The sequence below is a fragment of the Papaver somniferum genome, chromosome 4, assembly GCF_003573695.1.
Source record: "Papaver somniferum cultivar HN1 chromosome 4, ASM357369v1, whole genome shotgun sequence".
Lineage (NCBI taxonomy): Eukaryota > Viridiplantae > Streptophyta > Magnoliopsida > Ranunculales > Papaveraceae > Papaver > Papaver somniferum.
Genome location: NC_039361.1, coordinates 29,455,855 through 29,477,688, shown reverse-complemented (window position 1 = coordinate 29,477,688; position 21,834 = coordinate 29,455,855). Strand labels below are relative to the sequence as shown.

Genomic DNA, 21,834 nt, shown 5'->3' with positions numbered 1-21,834 from the left:
AAGATAAACCGATTATAGTTGGATCCCCAGCCTTCAAGGTTTATGCACACCAAAGATTATGAACTCAAATAAGAAATCTTCTTTGTCTTCAAATCTTCTTAGATCTTCAATAAACTTCTGCACACAAACAAGTTGAATCTCTTGTGATCAATCACACACAGAACGAAGTCTGTTATTGATGGATTATCACAAGACGTCGTCTAGATCTACAAACAGTCTAAAGATCCCCCTCGATACTTTTATCTAGTTTGAGTGAATCTTATATCAGAAGATTTTCAAGCATAAAAAAACGAGGTGCAATCAAAGTTCAACAACTGTTAGTCAATCAAATCAATCGAAAACTAATAATAAACTGCAGTTATCTAGTTTCCACCAATGGTACTCGCAGAGCTTCTCAATCCCAAAGAAGTCTTTAAAACGAGCGGTCGTAAGAGATTTCGCCTAATTAGGGTACTTTCCTCTCCGAATATATGGCTCCACCAGTAATAACACAACTAGGTAGTTTTGCTGGATCTGAGGATTAGTTTGCTCGAAATGCAAACTTCAATATTTATAGACCAAGGAAGTTTGGACACCAAGGAATTTCCAAAACCGAATATTAACAAAGATACGCAATGAAGCCAAAAACGGTTTTCATAATTCCTGGAAATGCTATGTCCAAATATTGACCGAAATCTCAGTAGAAAATCTCCAATTAGTAAATGCACATTACCAATTTTTATTTTCTAAAGACATGAATTTAATTGCTGGAAATTAAAAGCATGCATATAAAATTAAAAACCTTAATTAAAAGATTCTCAATTTATTTCGATCCGGGATTCTCGTTTAGTTATTAAGGAATATCTTTGAACAATAATAGATAAGAATTACTGCACATGTTCAAAGTATGTCGACATCATTACTTTGTAAATCCTTTTTCATATTTACAATCTTGGAACCGATTTGCCGCACTTCCAAACGAGTTTAGAATTGGTTCATCTGATTTCCAAGAACTATGTGATTGATCAGAAACATTCAATCACCATTCATGGGTTAAATGGTTCTACCAAACAACGTTCGGTTCTACCTCCAAGTGGCTACTAGGATCGGTTATACTAGTTTCCATAAAATGGCTAACTAAGTACCAGGATCGGTTACCATTATCTTATGGTATTACTTGTGATCGGTTGCACAAGTTATAGGATCGGTTACACCAATTACTAAAACTTGTTAACCTACTACAAGGATCGACTACACATATTGTGATTAGTCCCACCAAGTTCTAGGATCATACCACTTCAGGTGATTACTTAAGATTGGTTTCACTAATAAAAGTCATACCGATACATAAGTCAGGCATTGTGAATAGTTTTACCAAGATACATAAACAAGTTATGAGCGGTTATACTAAACACACATATTGGTAATCCAAAGATTTGCAATGAATAACAATACCAATAAGCCTAGCGATTTCCCTTTCGATTCACAAAACAAGTTTATGAATTGTACTTCCTTTAAAAGAATGTAGAACATTGTTTCCTAGGACGAAATCTTCACCCATACCCATACATAATCACAGTTGCATTCATACGATTATGTCGATGTCTTATATATGAAGTTCAAAAGATAGGCGTTATACTTCGTATTATAATTCCTTAATACTACGTCTAACTAGAGTATAATCATTCACAGCTTCGCAGTTATGTTTTCAATATAACACGACTTGAAAGATACGTTAGGAATGAAACAGTTCAAGTCAAAATATTACTAACCTCAAGAAGAAGGATGATGTCATCGATGTAGCTCTTTACATCTTCGCATTCTTCAAGTCTTCGAGTAATACTTGTAAGTCTCATATCCTGATAACTTTCTAGCTAACCTATACGAAGTTGACTCTAGTAAATAATCAAACGACTCTTTAAATGAGTTTTGGTTCACTAAAATATGATAACCAAACTTGACATACCAACGCTTGGTGGGTTCAACCGAGCAATGCTCTAACATCATGCACATTATGACTCAAATGGGCTTCAGATCCAAGTGGTGCAATCTCATACATCAATCCAACAATATGGCTGCCATAGTTAATGGCTCACCTGGAAAATTCTTTTAACCCTCTAGGGGTCTCAGATAGGGTGATCCTCTCGCATCCTATTTTTTCATCTTCTGCATGGAAGCCCTTTCTAGAAATCTTATTAATGCTGAAACTCAAAATATTATCCATGGTACCAAGCTCAGTGCAACTGCACCTGCCATTAACCATCTCTTGTTTGCTGATGACTGCATGATCTTCTGTAAAACCAACTTAGAGGAATGCACTAACTTAATCAAGGTGTTTCATGACTTCAGCTATTCATCTCTTCATCCGAAAATGTGCTCATGGGATTCTTCCTACAAATGCCAAAACTGCTAGCATCCTCACTTATATTAATCATATATGCCAATTCTGTAAGTGTGATTAGAAGGATATATCACACATGCTCTGATATCTTTCCATGCAACTTCTGCAGTTTGGATAAAGATCTTTGGCATCAATCATCAACTTTTTAGTAGATTCTCCTCCTTTCATGAGTGTCTTAGTAATTGGTTTATCCCAAATAATCCTATTGCTAGTTGGAATGACACCTTTGCTACTATCTGCTGGTTTATTTGGAAAGCAAGATGTGATCTATCTTCCAAAAGGGAAAAAGATCTCTGAGAGTTGTTTCATGGATCCGAAAGAGAGTACTTGGGTTTTCCCAATAACGAAAAAGTGTATAATGCCTGACTCTAATTGGGGTTCGCGATGGTGGAGGAACCAGATCGGAAAAAGGTGGAATTCTAGTTGTAAGATATCTAAGGAAACCGTAGCTGGAATTGAGATCTCATTTAAAGAGAAAGATATCAAATATCTGGAGTTTCTTTTTGTATCCTATACTGATGATTCGATCCGCAAGGACCATGATTGGGAATTGTTTGATCGTCTTTCTCTGAGAAAGAAGCGAAACATAATCAACTTGAATTCGGTACAGCTATTCGAAATATTAGTGAAACATTAGATTTGTTATCTCATGTCTGCTTTTCGTGAAAAAAACCAATTGAAGTGGAGGGTTTCTTCAAACAACAAGGAGCTGAGTCAACTATTTAATCAAATGAGATTGAACATGTTTCCCATCTCTTCTCGAGAAACAAGTGGGGTATTTCTTAGCAAAATTGTGCTCAATTTCATATGTGGCAATTCCGCCAAGATATCTTCATTAGTTGGGGAATGAATCCGCACGAGCCGGATTTTTTGAGGAACATATCGATAGAGAGTTGGATTTGGTTAGACAATGTGTAGTTTGTAAGCAAGGATCAGTTTTTTAGCAAGGTACGAAATGTATCGTAAAATATTCAATATGATTCCACAAGATCTATTTTCGTTCAAGTAACGAATTCTAGCCAATTGAAAGGATCTTCTGATCAATCCAGAGACCCTTTCGATTCGATTAGTAATGAGGATTCGAAATATCACACATTGATCAATGAAAGAGAGATTCAACAAAAAAAAAAGATCGATTGTTTGGGATCCTTCCTTTCTTCAAACAGAACGAACAGAGAGAAAATCAGACCGATTCCCGAAATGCCTTTCTGGATATTCCTCAATGTCCTGGCTATTCGCGGAACGTGAGAAGCAGATGATTCCGGAAAAAATCAAAGCAATTCTTGGGAATTCTACAAAATCAATTCGTTCCTTTTTCTCTAACAGATGGTCAGAACTTCATCTGGGTTCGAATCCTACTGAGAGGTCCACTAGAGATCATAAATTGTTGAAGAAAGAACAAGATGTTTCTTTTGTCCCTTCCAGACGTTCGAAAAATAAAGAAATGGTTGTTATATTCAAGATAATTATGTATTTACAAAATACCGTCTCAATTCATCCTATTTCATCATATCTGGGATGTGATATGGTTCCGAAGGATGAACCGGATATGGACAATTCCAATAAAATTTCATTCTTGAACCAAAATCCATTTTTTTTATTTATTTCATTTATTCCATGAACGAAACAGGGGTACACGTAACACCGCTATTTTGAATCAGAAGAGAGATTTCAAGAAATGGCAGACCTATTCACTCTATCAATAACCGATCCAGATCTTCTATATCATAAGGGATTTTCCTTTTCTATTGATTCCTACGGGTTGGATAAAAAAATATATTAATGAATGAGGTATTCAACTCCAGGGATGAATCGAAAAAGAAATCTTTCTTGGTTCTACCTCCTATTTTTGATGAAGAGAATGAATCTTTTTATCGAAGGATCAGAAAAAAATCGGTTCGGATCTCCTGCGTGAATGACTTGGAAGATCCAAAACCAAAAAGAGTGGTATTTGCTAGCAACAACATAATGCAGGCATTCAATCAATATAGATTGATCTGAAATCTGATTAAAATTTAATATAGCACCTATAGGTACATAAGAAATGTATCAAATCGATTCTTTTATGGAATTCAAAGGGATCAAATAGGAAATGATACGCTGAATCATAGAACTGTAATGAAATATACGATCAACCAACATTTATCGAATTTGAAAAAAAGTCAGAAGAAATGGTTCGATACTTTTATTTCTCGAACTGAGAGATCCATGAATCGGGATCCTAATGCATATAGATACAAATGGCCCAACGGGAGCAAGAATTTCCAGGAACATTTGGAACATTTCGTTTCCGAGCAGAGGAGCCGTTTTCAAATAGTGTTCGGTCGATTACCATTAATCAATATTCGATTAATTGGTCAGAGGTTATCGACAAACAAGATTTATCCAAGTACTTAGAGATGGAAAACCGTACTGTTTTGTACTACAATGAAATACTCAACATGGTGGTATTCCTAGCCATGTTGAATACCACCATGTAACTTAAGGTGGCTGTTTTTTTTAGCAACATCTCTGCTTTCCTATATAAAAAAAAGTGTCCAATGAACTGATTCCTCAAAAGAAAAAAACCTTACAGGCTGTTTTTTTTTTCTGATTTAAGTGACTCGTCTGTTTCTGATTCATCAGGATCTAACTCATTACATCTGAATCTGACTCATTATATCTGATTCAATAATTATTAATTCTTAAAATTATAGAAAATTTCTAATACCAGTCAGATATGTTCCCATCGAGTCAGGTACAAAATGATATACAACTCAGATAGCCGCGAATTAGGTGTATGAGCGTCGAGACAGACTTCGAATCAGACATCAGGAAAATGAAAACCAAGTGATGTGACATCTGAATTATGTGAGTCAGATTCTGAGTCAAATTCAGGACGCGTGTCACCCAAACAAACAAGGTGTAAAACGGTATCTGAAACAAGGCCTCCTCTGTTTAATGCGCAGTAAAAGTAATCTATTGATCCGATCCGATCCGATCCGATCCAGGCCAAGGACTCGATTCCCTTTCTACTACGCAATTCACTTCAAATTCCATTTTTTTATTCTGCAAAGCCAGAAAAAATGTCTAAACAAGCTCAACACTTCTTCCTCGAAGATTGGCTGAAGAGCAGCACCACCACCACCCCCATCGCCACCACTAAACCCACTGCATCATCAGCCAGAGCAATAATTCAATCATGGTCTAATCTGAGAAACTCACTTCAAACACAAACATTCCAACTCCTCCATCTCCAATCTCTACAAACCCTTTTAAATTCCCAAACTTCCATTAACGTTGCAGACCCACAAGCTAAACTCCTTCTCTCAATACTCTCATCTTCGTCTCCAAATCTCTCTCTTCCTCCTGAATCTCATCCTCTTTTTCTTAAACTTCTCTATATTTGGGTCAGAAAATCATCAAAACCCTCACAAGCTCTTTTGGATTCAGCACTTCCTATACTATCTAATTTATTCAATGAAGAAAGAGAAATCCATTTCTCTGTGGGTTCTCTGGGTGTTCTTCTTCTGGGTGCCATTTCTTTTGTACCTGGGTTGTCTGAGAATTCAAGAAAGGCCTGTGTGGAGCTTCTTTGTAAGTTGTTTGAACAAGAACGCGGCGGAGTAATGGCGGTGGTTCAGGGAGAATTTGTTCCTGAGGTTCTTGCTGGAATTGGGTATGCTTTAATTTCTTCTGAGATTCCTTATATTAGTAGAATTTTGGATTGTATGTTTGGGATTTGGGGTAAAGGAAAGGGGTTATCTGGTTCAGTGTCTTATGGACTTATGATGCTTCATTTGATTGAATGGGTTGTATCTGGTTTCATTAATTTACAGTCTTATAAGAAAATTGAGTGTCTTTGCGGAGAGATTTCGAGAACACGAAAATTAGATTCTGCATTGTTTGCAGTAGTCATGGTTGCAGCTGGAGGATTGAGGGGATTAATCAAAGCTCCACTGATAGGGACTAGAGCAGAAACTGTTCATAACATAAGAATTTCCTTAGAAAAATGTATTGCAGTTGTAGCTAGAGAATTGATCTCTAAAACAGGAAGTTTCTGTCACTCGGCCTTTGATCCTAACATTCGTCTCATTGTACAATGTATAGCGTTGAGTTTGGCTCGGTCTGGTCCAGTTTCTTTCGACCCCTCTTTACTTCTATGCATTACTTTTGCATCATTGACTGAAGTTTTCCCTCTCCGATCTTTCTACTCGAGAATTCTAGATTCCTTGCATAAAAATTCCATTCAATTGGGGTTAAGTGAGGTTAAAGCACATTTAGATAGTATTCTTTTTAAGGAAGCGGGAGCCATTACCCGGGTTTTCTGCGACCAGTATGTATCCGCAGACGATGAACATAAAACTATGGTGGAAAAGTTAATTTGGAGCTATTGTCAGGATCTTTATTCAGAGCACCGAAGGATTGCTTTGGCTCTTCATGGTGAACTGCCAGAACTGTTTGGGGATTTAGAAAAAATTGCAGAGTCTAGTTTCCTCATGGTTGTGGTTTTTGCCTCAGTTGTGACGAAGAACAGGTTTAATTCAGCACTCTCAAGGGAAATACAGTTGGATGTATCAGTCGGTATCTTGGTTTCATTTTCTCGGGTGGAGTATTTCAGAAGGATTCGATTACCAGAATACACAGATGCAATTCGAGGAGTTGCTAAGAACGTTCAAGAAAATGAACCTGCATGTGTTTCTTTTGTCGAGTCAATGCCATCTTATGATGATTTGACAAACTGCTATGGTATGGTTTCGATTCTTATTTCAGCTTGCTTTTACATGCTAGCCATTTGTTGTAGATTGCTTTATGTGCTGAACCATTATACAGTAGTACTATACTACTAATAACCGTCAGGTCAAACACTATATGCTACAACAAATGGATTTGACCAAAAGTTTAATGCTCAAATCCTTAATCATTTGGCATAAAGACCAAATGCCATTTCTGGTAACCACAATTGAAGCAAAACATATGGAACATTCCTAATCACTTTAAATCTTGAATTCTTGTTAATTTTTGATTACTGTGTATTCTCTCGTAGGCTCTGTTGGCTTGAGTGAAGTGGAGTATAACTGGGCAAAAGACAATGTTCAGACTGCCCGTATACTATTTTATCTGCGTGTTATTCCGACTTGTATCGAACGTGTTCCTGCTTCCGTATTCAGTAAAGTGGTAGCTCCAACCATGTTTCTGTATCCTTTGTAAGAAATTTGATGAATGTGCAGTTTCACCTCCTAAACTTTCGTTAGTTCCTTAATATGATTTGAACCAGATACATGGGACATCCAAACGGGAAGTTAGCTAGGGCTTCTCATTCAGTATTTGTCTCTTTTATGTCCTCTGGAAAGGACTCTAATCAAGAAGAACGAACGCTGTTGAAGGAACAGCTTGTTTTCTATTACATACAGAGAGCTATAGAGGTAATGAAAAACTTTTTAGTGCTTGCCGAATTATAATTTTTTTTCTTCCTGATTGGAGGGAGTCTCTTATCTTTGTTTCTGCACATAAATCTGACATAAAATGTAGGGATATCCTGGGATTACCCCTTTCGACGGCATGGCCTCAGGAGTAGCGGCGTTGGTTCGTTTTCTTCCCGCTGGAAGCCCCGCTGCAATGTACTGTGTTCACAGCCTTGCAGATAAAGCTAAAAGCCTATGCAGTAAAGCCATGACTGAAGATGCTGAGATGTGGAAGGATTGGCAGGGAGACTCGGAGCCTAGTAAGAAACTACTCGAGTTGCTTCTACGACTACTATCTTTAGTTGATATACAGGTGCCCACTTACTGCCTTGCTAAATTTCATCCTTAATTAGCATCTTTGATATGTATGCGTATTATCATCTTTATCAAGATATCTCAGTACCGATAATTCTTATTTTGTTTCGTAATGTTTTTTTCCTGTTACATCCACTGAACGTTGAAATTCACAAACTTCATTAGACAAACTTAACACTTCTAAAACCCGTAGTTCTGTTTTATTGCATCTATCTTCAGCTACTAATGTCACATTTTGGTTCTTTTTCTTAGATACTACCAAACTTAATGAAGCTGCTAGCACAGTTCATTGTGGAATTACCAAAAGATGGTCAGAACATGGTACTCGATGAGATATATAACCAGGTTGCAGACTCTGATGATGTTACAAGAAAACCTGCTCTGGTGTCATGGCTGCAATCACTTTCTTTCCTTTGTTCCCAGACGACTTTTACAAAATCAACTTCTTCATCAAGTACGGATATTTTAAGCTTAAACACTGTCAGTGCCCGTCTTTGAGACTTTACATATTTAGGTATAATTTCTGGAATTTTCTTCTTCTGTACGCTTGTACACTTGAACCATCTGTTGTCGTCACACCAAAAAGAAACTTACTTTAGAAATAAACCCTTAGTGTATAAGATCCATGTATACAAGGTCTAGTTGTAAAAATAAATAGATGCTGTTCTATCTTGCTGTATAATTTTCTTAAAATCGATTAATCGATGGAAGAAATAAAAGGGAAAGCTTTTGCTCTTTAAAATGGATACTGTCCAAGTAGTTTGGTTGTTATATACTTTGGTGTCTGATTTCAAGTTTAAAGGAACACTAGCTAAACTTTTAAATCTCCAGCATTTGGGAACACGATTAGGCGTTTGCGCTTTTGGCTGTCTACTTGACATAGCTTAAAGCTTTTGTCCATCAAAGGGAGGACTGAGAACTTCTACAGTTCTGGTGCTAAGTAATCTAAGGTTCCACACATTGTATGTCTCCTATCTTTCTATTACATACACAGACCAGAGGACTGAGAACTTCTACAGTTTGCAAAAAACTTCACACCATTGGCAACTCTAATTACATCATTTTTGTGTACTGTACAAAATATATATGAGTGACTGGTGACTCTGATAGTACATTACTTAACATCTTCTATTTCGCAAACACCAGATGGGTCTGCATTCTTGATTATCCAAGGATGCACTAAAACCTTCGACAGTGTAAGTCTCTTAGAGGGATCCTTCACCAAAAAGCTGCACATGTTCAAAGTTTATAAACATCAAAGTTATCCTCTTAAAACTTTGTGCACACGAAATTAACTTGGAGCTTTATAGATGAACTTACGAAGCAAATAAAATCTTTAGCTTCCACTGATACATCAGGGGTTAGAGGGAAGCTGTAATCAATTTTCATTATCCTGTTTATAATATGTATTAAGAAACTAAGTAGGAGTTGCAGAAGCTTAACCCGAAAAGATCCTTCTGACCAGTCAATAGAGTTCATGGAAGTTTTTGGTACTATGGGATCCTTCCAACCTTACCTTTTCAATGTTTCACTCTGCGTCTCAGCTTCAAATGGCGGAACCCCGAAAAGGAATTCATAACACAGTACACCCACAGTCCAGGTATCAACAGAACAATCATGACCTTTGTTCGCCGCCATTTCTGGTGCTAAGTAATCTAAGGTTCCACACATTGTATGTCTCCTATCTTTTGACTGCACAGACCATCCAAAGTCTGCAAGTTTCAGGCGACCCTGCAATAGATAGAAGGGTAAAAATAAAATCTCGTCTCCCTTCTATGCATGCACAAATATCTATTAGCAACTTGGCAATGTACGCAACAACAGGATACGTGTTAAAAGGATTGAGAGATATCGAAAGATTACCTCATGATCAAGCAACAAATTCTCCGGCTTGATATCTCTATGAATGATATGCTTCTCATGACAGTACGACAATGCTTTCGCAAGGCTTGCAATGTACTACATTTCAATCAAAACGGAACAGAACCCAAAGAACATAATCACCAAAGTAACATAATATAAACAAATCCAAGAAATACAACAAATCCAAACAAACAAAAAACTGATTAGAAATCAAAATTTATGGGTTTTTGCTTACAGTAGCAGCTTGTTTCTCAGTAAAATGACCAGTTTCACGAAGTAAACCATAAAGTTCACCTTTATGGGCATACTCAAGAATCAAGAAAATCCTTGTATCATCACCAAACCAACCATAGAGACTAAGAATGTAAGGATGATCTAAAGTACTCTGTATTTCCATTTCTCTCTTGAGTTGAGGAAGTAAATCGTATTTCTCTACTTGGCATCTATAAATTAGATTCAGTGCACAAACATACTGATGCTGCAATACACACACAAACAAAAAACACCCAAAAATTACTTGAAAATCCAAATCTGATTCACAGAACGGGTCTGGAATTGTAAATCAGGGTGTTGTTTACCTTTTTTTCTCTGGCCATATAAACTCTCCCAAATTTTCCTTTACCAAGGGGCATACCAATATCGAAATCTTTCAAACCCCAGTCATATAAATCTGGGTTTGGATTTTCTTCTTCTTTCTTCTGATTTTCATCCATGGCTTGAGAATTTTTCATTTGTCTCCCCTGTAAGTGTAAGATGCTACCAGACTTTGTTTCTTCAACTTTGGACTGAACTACTTAAATAGAGAGAGATGGGAAGAAATATGGGGGTTGTCTTGTCTCGTCAAATAAATGACATCTTTGCTTCCCTTTCTCTCTCTCTCTGTGCACATTACTTTTGTGTTTAAGAAGCTTTGCGACTATCTGTCACTCTCTAGAGTCTAGACCATACAAACTAGTCTGGCACAGGTAATGCTGCTAGCTCGGCTGCTAGCTGACTATAAGTCTCATCAATTGCGATAGCAGCTAATCTATAATACTGTTCATTATCTTCTGCTTGAGGATGCACATTTTCAGTGTATTTGTTGCCTTTCACTAGATTAAACACGGTGCAATTTGCAGTGGATGCTTATGTTCAATTTGTGTTATGACCAAATTGCAAAGCTATTTTGAATGCTAAGCAATTCTTTGTTACTGCTTACTCGGTCGAATTCATGAAGAGCAGCAGGAGTTGCTTCAAAAGCCCATTTTGTGTCACTGAACAGAAGGATGATTCTAGAGACACCGACAAAACGACCGAGAAAAAATCCCGATAGTGGATCGTGTGGTCACTTGTGCATTTATATAACACTTTCAATGCGCAAACATACTGATGCTGAAATACGCACACAAACAAAAAGAATCCTATTTATTGGGGCTTTAAAAAGGATGGGAATTTGGAGGCTTATAGGGTTAATTAGTGTTAATTATGATCAACTAAATTAATTATGATTAGTGAACTAAACTAATCATCCATCTAGATTTTTTAGAAATCATTTTTTTTTTCTTTTGATTTGGAAGAATGAGAAGGATGATTTTGATGAACTTTTTTTGAAAATTTTAGAAGAAACTGATGAAAAACATCAAGAAAATAGTCAGAAAAGCCTTGTAAACCTCTCCCAATCACAATTTTGTTGATTCAAATCCTTCAAAATCAGGATCAAAATCTGGGTTTTTCAACAATTACGGCTGGGATATAGTACTCGACTTAATCGTGAATAGTGTTTACGGTTAGAAATAGAAGGATTCCAAACCGTAAACAACAGTTTACGACTAGGAAATGAAGAACTTCTGGACGTAAGCTCTTCCAGGATTATCTGTGTCTGCATTACGGCTAGGTTCAAATTACGACGAGGTTTTCCTAGCATTTTTCCCAGCTGAAGCTCATGTTACGGCTTGGAATATCTGGCCGTACTCAACCCGTGTTTTTTTGCTTATTATCAGAACAAGTTGCGGCAAGTTTTTCCTAGCCGTAACTAATAATTCCGTACGGAAAATCCGGACGAGTGCACTACCACGGCTGGAAAAATCTAGCCGAAAGCAGATTTCTGTCTTTTTTTCTTCTATGATTATCAGAACTACTTATTACGACGGTTAGATTCAATATATACTTGTACTCATAAAATGACCCGAGAATTAATATCACTTTATACTCTATCTTAAATTGAGTACGAACTTATACTTTTTTTGGAATCGAGTATAAATTTATACTCGTTTTGAAATTGAGTATATAGCTATACTCATTTGATATCGCCTATAAAGTTATACTCATTTTGAAATCGAGTATGAACTTATACTCATTTTGAAATCGGGTATTAAATTCTAAAATCGAGCATGATCTGATATAATCGAGTATTTTTGATTTACGGTTAGGAAATTCTAACCGTAAACGACATCTACGATTGGGAATTTTAATTTTTCTGAGCGTATTTCTGATTTACGGTTAAGAAATCCTAACTGAAACCCAACCTTTGTTTTTTTTCTTTTCATGATTATCAGAATCGCTTACGGTTAGGAAATCCTAAACGTAAACAACATTTTACGGCCATGAGTTTTAATTGTCCTAACCGTAAGCCAAATTACGGCTAGGAAATCCTATTTTTTAAGGCGTGAAGTAAGATTTACGGTTGGGAAATTGAGAACTCCCATCCGTAAACAGTTACAAAAATTTATTTTTTGAACTCTAGTTTAATCGAATCGAAGCATTTTGGCAATAATAAACAAAGATAAATTGTAGGTTTTCTTAGTTTTTTCTTTTTATGACATCGTGATTCGTGATGCGATGTAGAAGAAGAAAAGAGGAAGAAGAATAATAGATTTAAGTTTTTTTTTACGATCTTCATCACGATGATATTATGATCATCATGTTCATCATGACATATGATTAAGAAGAAGAGAAGATAATTGATTAAAAAAATTAGATTTTGATTTATTTAAGGATAAGAGTATTTTTGATATTTTACATAGATTAGGTCCCCACCTATCATGTTTTGGTTGCAATTAATGTTTCAAGCCCCTAAAGACCAAGCCCCCTGCAGCCCCAATATAGGGTTCAACAAAAAAACACCCAATAAATTACTTGAAAATCCAAATCAAATGTAAATAACAGTTATGAAATTGAGTGTTGTTTACCTTTTTTTCTTCCTCTAGTCAGTAGCCATATAAACTCTCCGTGTGTTTACTTTCGTGTCTAAGACGCCTTGTTTCTTTTACGCAAGACTCTACTATAGAGTCCTGTCCAATATAAGTCTCATTTCTCGAAAGCCCATGTTGCCTAAATTTGATGCACTCTTGAGATTGGTCATCAAACTCAATACGCTTGAGAGCAAGTCTTATAATGGAAGAGTTCCATCTTCCATCTTCCACGCCATCTCAACATTTTTAATTGTGGATGGAAGCGCAAGTGTAGTGGTGGAACAACAAAAACGCTAATAGCGCTCAACGCTATTAAGATTAGCGTTTTTTCCTCAGCCATTAGATTTTCAATGGCTCATTCAAAATATACGGATAAAAAAAAGCGCTATTCTGATTGGCGCTTTTCGTCTTCTAGTGTGCTATTGTGACTAGCGCTTTTCGTCTTCTAGTGCGCTATTCTGAATAGCGTTTTACGCTAATCTGATTAGCACTACCATGGATTCCACGGACCATTCCACGAAACCATGGAACACTGCTTGGATTTTTCATGGAAAACACCAATTTGGAAGCCCCTAGACTTGACATTCCACAATTTTTCCACATTTGGAATACGATGAATTCCACCATAAGACTTGCTCTGAGGTGCCCATCTGCAGGCAGGCTTCTCCAATGGGATGTTCGCCAACGTCACCCAACTGATAAGTCATTTCAGTCTCAGTAGTACGAAAGGCATACTTTTATTAAGTAGAAATTAAATAGGCTAACAAGTGTCAGGATAATCCATAATAATAACAATCCAAGGGTAACCCTCCAATCCATCAACAACATTAGCTACAGACAAATTTTGCTCATCTGATTTTTCTGATAAGAGCCATTTCTACCCACAGTTGTAATCATTAACCTTCTAATATTGTAAAGACTGAGATAAAAAGTGAAAACCAAACCCCCTCTTCTTCAGTCTTCACATTCAATCTGCTTCTTCTTCTCTACAACTCTCATCTTTACTAACTCATAATTAGCCAACACCTAAAATTTCTTCTCTACCACTCAAAAGAAAGATCTCTTTCTCCCCTTCATCACCTTCAGTTTCTTCAACCGATCAACAAGCTTCTTCAGTGAGCAGCATATCACCTTAGCTTTAGAGCTGGATTTTGTTCATCTCGTTACTACCTTTTCTCAAGTTGTAGATCCTGTTGAGTTCTATAAAGGGTTGGGAGATTACAATTCTCAGATGTCAACTTTGGAGGAGATGGGTTATGATGTGAAGAAGCTCAGGAAAAAGTTTGATGAGATTAGGACTATTGCAGTAGGTGAAATAGTTAATAAAAAAGACAAAGAAGAACTTAAAGGAAAAAAAAACGTTTAGAAGTGAAAGCAGAGATCATTCGAGAGAGGATGATTGAGTTAAGAAAAGAGATAGAGGAGTTAGAATCTATGTCAAAGACTCAAGAGGAAGCAACTGAAGATCTTCAATCCAAGGTCAGGAAGTGCACTTTGAAGGAAAAAGAGAACTTGGTGAGTTTTAGAACAACTGCAGAAAAACCATGGTAATAGTAAGGAAAGGACTAGTAGCAGTAGTAGGTAGAAGGACACGAAGAGCTTAAATCTCTGTTGCAAAAACACTTATTTCCTTTGAATGAAATTTAATTAGTTTTTCTCTGTAATTTCGTTCCTTTCTTGGCTCTATCTTTCTCAATGTATGTGATAAAGCCCAAAGACAGTAGAGTAGACTAATCAACATGGCTCATCCATTTTAAAATCCAAACTAGTAAGTAGTAACTACCATATGTTATCCCCTTTTAACTTTGATTCTCATTTGAGCATGAGATCCCTTTTGTTAACATTGCTTCAATCAATCTAAAGATTGATTAAAAAATGCTGCATCATAGATTTTAGGTGATTTCCTCCTGTTATAGCAGTGCTGTTACATGATGATCACAAATCTGTTCACATTGACATTGGTCTCAGTAAAAAAATACATCGAGATGGACGCTTAATTAGTTGTAGTTTCAAACAATTGTTCTCGGTATCCTTAGCATAGTGATAAACTGACGTTCGTTCAAAAAATTTGATTTGACAATTACCAGATCTGTGTTACTGTTAATGACCTGTGGCTTTTTCTTGAGGCTTGAACTTTACCATTTTAAGCTTTCATCCAGAATATGAGCTAGAACGCTAATTTTGAATACAGATAGCAATTACTACAAAAACCAAGTTCCTATCACCGTCATGGGTGAAAAAGCGGGGATCTAACAACACCACCCAATATTTCGCTTAGCAATCTGTATGGACTAATTCCGAAATACTTTGATAGAGAATCAACTAGAGAGTCAGACTCAATCTAGATGAAAGTATCTCAAGGAGTTAATATCTCTCTCTTGTTTTTGATATTACTCAAGCTAATAGAAATCAGCGAGTCCTAATCAAACACAAGGAATACTTGGACGGTACCAAAGACCAATGTCCAAGGATCAATCAATATCAATCAACAACCAAAGGTCGGATTTCCAATTGATGATCTTTAACGCACAACATGTATTATTTCAATTATATAAAAATATAATGCGGAAAAGAAATAACACAGACACCAGAAATTTTGTTAACGAGGAAACCGACAAATGCAAAAAAACCCCGGGACCTAGTCCAGATTGAATACACACTGTATTAAGCCGCTACAGACACTAGCCTACTGCAAACTAACTTCGGAATGGACTATAGTTGAACCCCAATCAGTCTCCCACCGATCCAAGGTACAGTTATACTCCTACGCATCTGATCCCACCAGGATACTGCGCACTTGATTCCCTTAGCTGATCTCACCCACAACCAAGAGTTGCTATAACCCAAAATTACAGAATTGATAATAAACAGATCTGTCTCACACAGAAAAGTCTATAAAAGGATAAATCTGTCTCCCACAGATAAACCCTAGGTTTTGTTCCGTCTTTTGATATGAAATCAAGGTGAACAGGAACCAATTGATAATCCGGTCTTATATTCCCGAAGAACAACCTAGATTAATCAATCACCTCTCTACAATCCTTCCTGACCACACAAGCGGATTATCGAGGAATCACAAACAATGAGATGAAGATGTTTGTGACTTCTTTATCTTGCCTATCGGAGAACTCTCACGATCTCAAGACAATCAATCGATTGTACTCGTACGATAGAAGATGCAAGATCAGATCACAAAACTACGATAAAGTAGTATCGGTCTGGCTTCACAATCCCAATGAAGTCTTTAAGTCGTTAACCTGATTTTGGAGAAGAAAATCAAAGATTAATAGAGATCGACTCTAGCGGGCGCACTAGTAGCAGACTGACGTGTGGGGATTAGTTTTGCACAATGCTAGATGTCTCCTTTATATAGCCTTCAAATCAGGGTTTTTCCTTAGTTACAAACTTAGCTTGTCACACACACTTGGGTAGACGTTTACTGGGTTCGTGAAAACCTTGCCCAAACGTGTACGTTGTGTTGGTTCAACATAGTAACCCAAAAGGTTAACCATATGAGTATTTCATACTAACCTTGTTCTTCTTCACCATAACTAGTTCAATTGACTCAAATGAACTAGTTAAAGAGTTGTTCAATTGCTATGAGATCTTATTTAACTATACAATACACAATTTAAACCAAGATGATTCGATTCGATTGAATCGGCTCATGAACATTATAGCCACGGTTTGCATAAAGTATTTCTTAGTAATTTAATGTTTCATGTTCAGAGCACATCTTTAGATCATAACCTCTTAAGTTCACAAACAAGTTCGCGGACTTAAGTTAATCGGTTGAGTTTTCCAAACTCAGCAGAAATTCTCGGAAAGAGAACTTCCGCCAGTTCGCGGACTGAGTTCACGAACTTAGCACACAAACGAGTTTTGGAAAATCCAGCAGAAATTCTCGATCGAGAACTTCCGACAGTTCGCGGACTGAGTCTGCGGACTGGGTTCGCGGACTTGGCAAGCCAATTCCACAATCCTCCCGATTTCTCTTGACCAACAAAGTTCGAAAACTTCGGTTCAAGGAATACATGGTAATGTAATTGTTTGTGGGTGAAAACCGTTTCTGCTGATTTTGGTAATTTGGGGTGTGTGGATGAGAAATGAATCTAAACCCTAAACAAATGCGCTGCACGGGAGTGCTTGTGATTCTAGAGAACAATCTGTATAACTCTGGCCTAAACCAAGAAATGGCCGTCCCAGACTTGCTTCGGTCACAAAGTGAATGAGATGTGGTTGATCTTAGGGAGGCAAGCGAAGAAGGTGTTGATATTGTGAAGGTGTTGGCTGTGTATGACTTTTATCAGAAAGCTGAACTGGCTTACAGAATGTAAGCTATCAGTTCTGGTGTTTGAATACGATTGTATCAACACTTGGTTTCTGTTATCTTGTGTTGTTTTGAAATAGTGAGGAGAACCTATTTATACAAGTCATTGAGCCTTACCCACGTCTCTCATGGTAAGTGGAGAAAGTGGAGTGATGGAGTAGTGGAGTTGCCTGTGTTAGTGTCACACGATTAGTCTTGCCCACTTCTCCCATCATCACTAACCGTCCATGTCTTCCTGACACGTTCTTTTTATGGCGAGTTGTGCGCTGAACGCTGTAAACCGCCAGACCAATACCCCAGCATGTATCCCCCAGTTTGTGACATGATTGATGTCTCGAGTGTGTGGATCGTGGGACCCACAAAAGGTAGCATGTGATGCTAGATTAAATAACTAAGTTATTTAGGAAGATCGTGTGTATTCTATGCAGGTAATGCATCAAATATAATCAGCATGTGTGAAGCATCGCTGTTTTAAGGCTTAACGGAATAAGTCACGATTAAGCGTCTTAAAATAGATGTATGTATAGCCATCTTCGAGTGATCGTTTGGAGGTTGTACATGTAAGTCCTGACTTGGACGATCACTTTGTGTGAAAGAGTGGTGGACGGTGATCGTGGTGATGCCTCACTGGTCGCCTAACTCCTGTCTTAGGTTGTCCATCCAAGCTGGTGAAGTTGGACGGACGAGATGGATTGCGACCCACATCTGCGACCGTTGGATTAGGGTTTAGGAGGTGCTCAAACACCAACCTTTAGCTTGGTCGAATCCAAGCATGGGAGACATATTTGGCAGGGCCGATCGGGCATGTGTGTAGACGGCATGCTGGTGTAGGCGCCTATACCTTACTGTCTCATGAAGGTGCAATCTAGACCACTGAATTTTTCAGGCAAAGAGGAACGGCTGAGATTGATTTGCGACAGAAATCTCATGTCGCAAAGGCCGCGCGTCATGCCTACTTCGGGCGCGCGTTTCAAGACGACCAAGCCTGGTCGGTCTTGGCCGATCAGTCAGGCGTGCAGACGACGGGCTGCTGTACACTTCTGTACCTTATTGTTCCATAGAAACGTGATCTAAGCCACTCAATTTGTCCGGCGAAGTTGAGTGGTCGAGATTGGTTTGCAATTGGGAAGTGTGACCGCACTTAGTTTGAGCATGCGAATCGAGGCAACCAACCATGGTATGCCTTGGACGATCAGGTGTGGAGATAGGTGGGCCCATAATGATCGTGTTGATACTCACCGGACCTGCTTAGTCTATTCCTGGACCCTCCATTCGAGCAGGAGAAGATGGACGCTCGTGATCGATTTGCGACACAAAACCCTAATTAGGGTTTTTGGCTGGCCGCGTGTTAGCTAGTTTGGCTAACCGAAAATACATGTTATATACCTCATCTGGAGAGGCCGATTGTGTGGGGCACTTATTAGGCTGGTGCTGAGTACGGTGGTATGTTTCCGACCATCTCAGGGTAAATCTAAGCCATCCAACCATGCTGGTGAAGTTGGATGGTCGTGATCAATTTTAGGTTTTTAGTGGACTTTTCTGCGACCCTAAATTCTCCACGCTGACCCATCTTCGGACAATCGTATATTGCAATCTGGTCAGGTTAGGGAAGAGTCGGTCATGCAGGTAGGAAGAAGGTCCACCGGTGTACATGACAAGCTTTGCCTAACCGGTCATGGGATAATCTATGCCATCCAACCATGCTGGTGAAGTTGGACGGTCATGATGAATTTGAGACTGCCGTAGGCGGTCTTGTGCGCACGAGCTTTTCCAAGCTTCTCCACACCAGTCTGGATATCCCATTCTGGGCTGGCGTTTGGTGATTATTTTTTCAGACGTGACTTTGCACCTATGTGGCCGACTTGCATGGTCGTGATTATTTCCAAGACTGACGTAGAAAGTCCAGATGCTCGATCGGGTTAGTCTAACACTCCGAGAATTGCAGCCTGTACGGGTATTTCGTATATGCTTCGTTATTAACGCTTGGAGATTCATGTTACTCTGCTGAGAGCAACACTCAGTCGTCATGCCACACCAATAATGAGAGTGGAGCTGTACAGAAAATACAAGGCTGGTCATGCATTAATTGATAATGCTATAAGTTTATAGTGAGGAAGTATTCACCATTTTATCAGTGGCTTTACCTTTGCAGGATGTTAGCGGATAGTTTCGTCCTTTAAAATTTTAGCCTTTAATGAAAATCCACCATCAACTTTAAGTTCCTGCCTAGCGCAAAATGGTTACACTATTGTGGGGTAGGCATTAGATGGTGAAATATACAGATAAAACTTATGAGACAAAGTTAGATGTTACCAGGAGAGACGGGTCGTCCTGTCCTTGGAGCATGTCACGTTCAAGAGGCGTATAGGCGAGCGTTCCCCTAGCATGATGTCAGTATTTCCTGCTTCGATCGACCTTGCTATGCCTGCTTCTGTTGAGAGCCTGCTTCGTGCTTGCTCCGCTCGAATGTGAGGCTGTTGTGGCTGCTTCGTTCATGGGAGTACGCCAGGTGTGACGACGACCTTGGTGGGACCGGTTTCCTCCTTCGGGTATTCGAGCCAAGAAGGGAATAGAACTTGTATGCTCATCTTCCCATAGAAAATCGTGCGTGTAACCCTGGACGGATGTGGACCCCACCATGTATATGCTTCGACCAAACGTCACCCTGTTGCACCTGTTTGATAGGCATGTGGGTCGGCCTGCTTCGCTCAACCGTGGCACTCATCATGCGCCTACTTGATCGAACGTGGGCTTGTTGTGCCTGCTTCGGTTAAACATGGGTCCACTCTGTGCCTGCTTTGGTCGAATGTGGGACCCGATGTAAGCATGCTTTCTTCAACATGGGCAGATGTGCATGCTTCGATCAAACACGGGTCCACCGTGTACATGCTTCAAACGTCGGCCCTGTGCTTCGACTGAAAACCAGCCCTGCTGTGTGCGCCTATTTCATTCGAATACCAGCCTTATGACCTTGATCAACACCGGCTTCGTGGACTCGACTAACACCGACCTTGTTTGCTGACGTGGCCCAATACCAGCCTTGTTACCTTGATCGGCCTTGACCAATACCGGCTTGACGTGACCCAATACAAGCCTATTTGCGTGACGTGATATCAGTCTTGCTTGCGTGAGGGGATATTAGCTTTGCGATCTCGACCAATACCAGCTTCGCGGACTTGAGCAACACCGTCCTTGTTTGCTGACGTGGCCCAATACCAGCCTTGCTGCTTTTCCCGTACGGTTTACGTGCTTGCTCGAGTGTCATCCTTGCTACTTCGACCAAACACCGACCCAGCTAGCTTGACCAAACACCGGCCTTGCTGCCTGCTCGAACGTGGGACCCACCGTGTGCTTGCTTTGCCCAAAAATGAACTTTGTGTGCTTAAATGTGAATGTGGGTCCTGCAGAGAGCATTAACGCAGCTTCTGGAGTGAATATGGAGGCGGATCCTGGAGATAGCATTGAAGCAGGATTCTGAAGCGAACGTGGGTCCCGAAGAGAGCGTTGAGGCGGCTCCTGAATATACCATTGAAGCAGCTCCTGCTGGAGGGAGCATTGAAGTGGCTTCCTCTTCAGTTTGATTTACCCTTGCGAATTCCATGTTTCTTGATTGACCATCTCTCTCGTGTTGAAGAAGTCCTTGACTGATGGTGAAGGAACTTCATGCTGAGCCTCAGTCCCCAAGCGTGGTTTACATGGTTTGTATGGTCAGTGGGTTTATCATAAAGATATCGCCATCTTGCCTCCATAGATCTATTACTTCTCCATGGGAAAAATAAAATATGCAGAAGTTCGGATTACCTATGTTCGTAGTAGTTGTTGCTGTGGTGAAGCTCGGGGACTGGTATCAACAAACGACCAACGGTTCTTAGCTTCATCTGTGATCAGAAGAGACTGGAAGGAAGGGGCGTGACAGCTACGGGCACGAACTTGGCGGTCTCTCGTTATTAGAGGAGAAGCATGATGGAACTGATAACTTGTTGATGTTGCCTCTGGAATAAAAAAGAGGGAGACAGTCCCCTGCCCACGAGTATCCACTGATCCTTCGACTTGATAGATGTTGTCACACTGGTTTCATGAGGCCGTCTTTACTACGCTGTGTTTCATAGACATCCAGGAATATCACCGATCTTTGACAGTACGCCTGTTCTCTTGAGTGTATACTCATATTTGAACATCTTGGAATCATAATGATAGCGTGCTTGCATCCATGTTTGAGATGGACAACGCGGTAAGAAGTCCCCAGTCACACTCCTTTGGTAACGCAACTACTTCTTCTATGGGAGACTGAAAGCCTCTCTTAATGTTTCTGCCGTCGATACAGATATGGAA

General features: G+C 39.1%; 2 protein-coding genes across 2 annotated transcripts; one reads left to right on the top strand and one right to left on the bottom strand.

Moving 5' to 3' along the window:
• Window positions 1-5,436: 5,436 nt before the first annotated feature.
• Window positions 5,437-8,881, top strand: LOC113275040. The gene is made up of 5 exons (XM_026524465.1): window positions 5,437-7,108; window positions 7,407-7,557; window positions 7,638-7,785; window positions 7,892-8,137; window positions 8,392-8,881. Exons 1-5 carry the CDS (start codon window positions 5,446-5,448, stop codon window positions 8,635-8,637), a joined length of 2,454 nt encoding a protein of 817 aa, XP_026380250.1. The 5' UTR covers window positions 5,437-5,445; the 3' UTR covers window positions 8,638-8,881.
• A 355-nt stretch (window positions 8,882-9,236) lies between these two features.
• LOC113273675 (serine/threonine-protein kinase Aurora-3-like) lies at window positions 9,237-10,750 on the bottom strand. Its single transcript, XM_026523319.1, has 6 exons — window positions 10,581-10,750; window positions 10,238-10,480; window positions 10,003-10,098; window positions 9,656-9,870; window positions 9,460-9,532; window positions 9,237-9,368 (listed from the first exon to the last, which is right to left on the bottom strand). The coding sequence occupies exons 1-6, from the start codon at window positions 10,731-10,733 to the stop codon at window positions 9,345-9,347; spliced, it is 804 nt and encodes a 267-aa protein (XP_026379104.1). The 5' UTR covers window positions 10,734-10,750; the 3' UTR covers window positions 9,237-9,344.
• Window positions 10,751-21,834: the final 11,084 nt, after the last annotated feature.

Excerpts from the sequence above, each read along its gene's own strand:
- LOC113275040 (XM_026524465.1), top strand. The coding sequence starts at position 5,446 with ATGTCTAAACAAGCTCAACACTTCTTCCTCGAAGATTGGCTGAAGAGC. Across the intron at positions 7,558-7,637 it reads GTAGCTCCAACCATGTTTCT|ATACATGGGACATCCAAACG; the intron begins GTATCCTTTGTA and ends GATTTGAACCAG. Across the intron at positions 8,138-8,391 it reads TATCTTTAGTTGATATACAG|ATACTACCAAACTTAATGAA; the intron begins GTGCCCACTTAC and ends TCTTTTTCTTAG.
- LOC113273675 (XM_026523319.1), bottom strand. The coding sequence starts at position 10,733 with ATGAAAAATTCTCAAGCCATGGATGAAAATCAGAAGAAAGAAGAAGAA. Across the intron at positions 10,481-10,580 it reads ATATGGCCAGAGAAAAAAAG|CATCAGTATGTTTGTGCACT; the intron begins GTAAACAACACC and ends TGTGTATTGCAG. Across the intron at positions 9,533-9,655 it reads CAGAGTGAAACATTGAAAAG|GATAATGAAAATTGATTACA; the intron begins GTAAGGTTGGAA and ends TATTATAAACAG.